Source organism: Arachis ipaensis, chromosome B04 (genome assembly GCF_000816755.2).
Source record: "Arachis ipaensis cultivar K30076 chromosome B04, Araip1.1, whole genome shotgun sequence".
NCBI lineage: Eukaryota > Viridiplantae > Streptophyta > Magnoliopsida > Fabales > Fabaceae > Arachis > Arachis ipaensis.
In genome coordinates, this window is record NC_029788.2 from 96,987,810 (window position 1) to 96,993,129 (window position 5,320).

Below are 5,320 nucleotides of genomic sequence, written 5' to 3' on the forward strand. Positions count from 1 at the left end.
AATGGGTACAACTGCACATTTTCTATGAAAGGTTGTCACAAGAATCAAAGAAGGCTTTAGATCACTCTTCAGGAGGCTCACTAAATAAGAAGATAACAATTGAAAAGGCCATTGACATCATAGAAGCTGTGGCCAACAATGAGTACTTCTATGTCTCCGATAGAAACCCAAGAAGAGGAGTAATGGAGCTCAACTCTATAGATGCTCTGCTGGCTTAAAACAGGGTGATCACAGCTCAACTAGCAGCTCTAACAAAGCAAATAGAGAAGAATCAAGTCTCAGCTATCCAAGCCCAAGCACCTATACAAGAAGAAGACACCCCAGAAGTTGAATGTGAATGGGAGCAAGCCAACTATGTGAACAATTTCTCTAGACCACCATATGACCCCAATGCCAAAACATACAACCTAGGTTGGAAGAACCACCCAAATTTTGGGTGGAAAAACCAACAAAGCCACAACCAAGATCACAAACCATACCACAACAACTAATACAACAACCCTAGCCATCAAACTAACAACCATAGATCCTACCATAACTCACAAAATGCATCATACCACTCTATTCAACAACCATACAACAACCATTCTCAAAATGTATCATCCTCAGCCCCATAACCATGTGATAGCAGCAACAACTTTGCAAGATTGGAGGCTGCTATGTCACAATTGGCAGAGAGTATTGCCACTGTTACAGAGAGACAATTGCAAGCTGACAAAAAGATAGACTCAATCCAAGAGGAGACCAGATCCAACATAAGGAACAAGGGGCAGCAATTTCAAAACTGGAAGCACAACTAGGGAGCTTGTCCAAACAGATACCAATGCCCACACATACATTTCCAAGTGATACCATGACCAACCCAAAAGGATAATGCAAAGCCATCACACTAAGAAGTGGGAAGGTGGTGGAGGAGGCATCCTCAAACCACAACTTGCAAAAAGAAGAGCTGTAGATGACTCAGAAACTAAGAAGGAAGAAGAGACACTTGATCCAGCCCTACCAAAGCAAGTCTTGAAGCCCTATGTACCAAAAGAACCCTACCCACAAAGGCTGATAAAAGATGGGAAGGACAGCCAGTTTTCTAGGTTCTTGGAGATCTTTAAGAAACTTCAAATTAACATACCTTTTGTTGAGGCATTAGAATAAATGCCACTCTATGCCAAGTTTCTAAAGGAGATGATGACAAGGAAAAGAAACTGGAGAGAAAAGGAAACTGTAGTGCTCACGGAGAAATGTAGTGCCATCATACAAAAGAAGCTTTCCCAAAAGATGAAAGATCCTAGGAGCTTTCAAATCCCCTGCATCATAGGGGATATAAGCATTGAGAAGGAATTGTGTAATTTAAGAGCTAGCATTAACCTCATGTCCTTGGCCATGATGAAAAGAATGAGAATTGAAGAGGCCAAACCAATAAGAATGGCCCTTCAATTAGCTGACAGATCATTCAAATTTTCTCATAGGGTGGTGGAAGACTTGTTGGTGAAAGTGGGAGAATTCATATTCCCAGTATATTTGTTGTGCTTGATATGGAAGAAGAGTCCAATGCATCAATCATACTAGGAAGACCATTCCTAGCTACTGCTGGGGCCATAATTGATGTACAAAAGGGAGAGTTAGTCTTAAGATTGCATAAAGAAAAGATGGTATTCAATATTTTCAAATCAATGAGCTACCCAAAGGAATCCATTGATGAATGCATCATGGTGGATATAATGGAGAAGATAGTTCAAGGAGTCCTGAAAGAAGATCAATGTGAAGAATCAATAGAGCAAGATCAACAAGCATCATGTGGTGAACTACCAAAGGAAATTATAGAAGCTTCAATCATGTTAGATAAGGCAAGCAAGAAGGAAGTAGAAGCACCAAAGTTAGAGTTGAAGACCCTACCTCCAAGTTTGAAGTATGCTTACTTGGGTGACAATAACACATACCCAGTCATCATTAATTCAAGCTTAAGTGAGGAGCAAGAAGAGGAGCTTATCAATGTGTTGAGACAACATAAGGATGCCATAGGATGGACACTTGCAGATTTAAAAAGGGATTAGTCTTTCTATGCGCATGCATAAAATCCTTCTTGAGGAGGGTGCCAAGCCCTCAAGACAACCACAAAGAAGATTAAATCCAACGATGAATGAAGTGGTTCAAAAAGAGGTGTTGAAGTTGTGGCAAGCAGGGGTGATCTACCCAATCTCCGACAGCCCTTGGATAAGCCCAGTACAAGTAGTCCCCAAGAAAGGAGGAATCACAGTTGTGCCAAATGAAAGAAATGAATTGATACCAACAAGAACAGTGACTGGATGGCGCATATGCATCGACTATAGGAAGCTCAATGAAGCCACAAGGAAGGATCACTTTCCTCTACCCTTCATGGATCAAATGTTGGAAAGGCTTGCTGGACATGAATACTACTGTTTCTTGGATGGATACTCAGGCTATAATCAGATTGTAGTGGACCCTAAAGACCAAGAGAAGATTTCCTTTACTTGTCCTTATAGTGTTTTTGCATATAGACGAATGCCCTTTGGATTGTGCAATGCACCTGCTACATTCCAAAGGTGCATGCTGTCCATTTTTCTGATATGATTGAGAGGTTTATTGAAGTTTTCATGGATGATTTTTATATATTTGGTGATTCATTTTCTAAGTGCTTACACCATCTTGCTTTGGTGCTAAAGAGATGCCAAGAGACTAACCTAGTTTTGAACTGGGAAAAGTGTCATTTTATGGTCACCGAAGGGGTGGTCCTTGGCCACAAAATCTCTAAGAAAGGCATAGAGGTCGACAAGGCCAAGGTGGAAGCGATTAAGAAATTACCTCCACCTTGCAATGTCAAAGCAATTAGAAGTTTCTTGGGACTTGCTGGGTTTTATAGAAGGTTCATTAGAGACTTTTCAAAGATTGCCAAACCTTTAAGCAACTTGCTTGTCTCTAATGTACCTTTTATCTTTGATAGAGAATGCATGAAAGCCTTTGATGAGCTTAAAGGTAGGCTCTCCTCTGCATCAATTATAGCACCACCTAGCTGGGATTTACCTTTTGAACTGGTGTGTGATGCATCAGATTTTGCTATTGGTGCTGTTCTAGGACAAAGGAGAGACAAGCTAGTACATGTCATCTATTATGCTAGCAACGTTCTTAATGAAACCCAAACACCACCACAGAGAAAGAACTTCTTGCTATAGTCTTTACATTTGATAAATTTAGATCTTATCTTATTGGTTTTGAAGTCATTATTTTTACTGACCATGCAGCTCTTAAGTACTTGTTAACCAAGAAAGAATCTAAGCCTAGACTGATAAGATGGGTCTTGCTACTTCAAGGATTTAATATTGAGATTAAGGATAGAAGTGGAGCAGAGAACAAAGTGGCTGACCACTTATCAAGAATCCCAAATGAGGAAGATAAAGCACATAGCCCTGCAGTGAATGAGAGCTTTCCGAATGAACAGTTGATGATGATCCAAGAAGCCCCCTGGTTTGTAGATATAGCTAATTTCAAAGCTATTGGAGAGCTACCTTCAAACGTCAACAAGCATATGAGAAGAAAGCTCATCAATGATGCCAAGCACTACATTTGGGATGAGCCCTATCTCTTCAAGAAGTGTGCTGATAGGATTCTAAGAAGATGTATTTCTCATGAGGAAAGACAAGAGGTCCTTTGGCATTATCATGGATCCATATATGGAGGACATTTTAGTGGAGAAATGACTGTAGCCAAGGTGTTGCAATGTGGATTCTTTTGGCCTACAATATTCAAAGATGCAAAGGAGTTTGTGACAAGGTGCAATGAATGTCAAAGAGCTGGCAACCTACCCAAAAAGAATGAAATGCCACAGAGATTCATCATGGAATTGGAGTTGTTTGATGTATGGGGTATTGATTTCATGGGACCATTCCCACCCTCATGCTCAAACAACTACATATTGGTGGTTGTGGACTATGTATCAAAATGGATAGAGGCCATAGCTACTCCAACAAATGACAACAAAGTGGTGATTAATTTATTGAGAAAGAATATATTCAGCCGGTTTGGGTTCCAAGAGCCCTTATAAGTGATGGGGAACCCATTTTTGTAACAAGCAACTTGAGATACTTCTCCTAAAATATGGTGTCAAGCACAAGATAGCAACCCCATACCACCCACAAACCAATGGTCAAGGTGAAATTTCAAATAGAGAGCTCAAGAGAATCCTTGAGAAGACTGTTGGAAACTCAAGAAAGGATTGGTCCAAGAAGCTAGATGATGCATTATGGGCCTATAGGACAGTTTTTAAGACACCCATTGGCATGTATCCATACCAATTAGTGTTTGGGAAAGCTTGTCATCTATCAGTGGAGGTTGAACATAGAGAATTTTGGGCTCTAAAGATGTTGAACTTTGATAATCAAGCTGCTGGGGAAAGAAGATTGCTACAACTCAATGAGTTAGAAGAGTTCAGAACTCAAGCCTATGAGAATGCCAAGATTTTCAAGGAGAAAACAAAGAAATGGCATGATCAAAAGCTAGCAAAAAGAGAGTTTGTAGAAGGTCAAAGAGTGTTGTTGTACAATTCAAGGCTCAAGTTCTTTCCAGGGAAGCTAAAGCCAAGATGGTCTAGACCCTTCACAATCATCAAGGCTTCTCCTTATGGTCATGTGGAGCTTATGGAGGATAAGACACAAAGGACTTTCACTGTCAATGGCCACATGCTTAAGTATTACTTGGGGGACTCATTGGATGAGCAAAGAGTGAACTATACCCTCAGCTGAAGAGGATGAATCGTCAAGCTAGTGACGTTAAGGAAGCGCTAGTTGGGAGGCACCCCAACACTCATATCCTTTCAATTTCCTGCTTTCTAGAGTAGTTTATGTTTAGTTACTTAGATTGTTTAATTTTCAGTTTCATTTGTAGTTGATTAGTGAAACTTCCTGTTCATACCATGGGTCGAGTTATGCGACTCGGGTTGACCGAAGACCAGAATGACTGACCTCTTAAGGTTGGATCGCCACTGACTTCTTCTTAAAGAGCTCGGCCAAAATGCTATAAGGGCCTAAATAGGCCCAAAGCAGAAGATCACAGCCCACTTAAAAGTGGCTGGCCAAAGATAAAGGGACCCACCCACAAAAGATAAGATAAGATAACTAACTTATCTTAAAGGGAGGTTACTCCACACTACTATAAACACACTGGAGCACCCAGGTATAACTCATACTCTGATTCTACATAAAAACCTGCTCAAAGCCCATGCTAACTTAAGCATTGGAGTCTCTTGCAGGTACCAACCCTTCCGGTGTTCAAGGATCAGCAACATCTCAAGGATCAGCAAGTCGGACGTGTT

At 40.7% G+C, this 5,320-nt stretch overlaps 1 protein-coding gene across 1 annotated transcript; it reads left to right on the forward strand.

Moving 5' to 3' along the window:
- Positions 4,290 to 4,751, forward strand: LOC107636698. Its single transcript, XM_016340192.1, has one exon. It carries the CDS (start codon positions 4,290 to 4,292, stop codon positions 4,749 to 4,751), a length of 462 nt encoding a protein of 153 aa, XP_016195678.1.

Bases quoted from the DNA above. Each gene is read 5' to 3' on its own strand.
- LOC107636698 (XM_016340192.1), top strand. From the start codon at position 4,290: ATGTATCCATACCAATTAGTGTTTGGGAAAGCTTGTCATCTATCAGTG.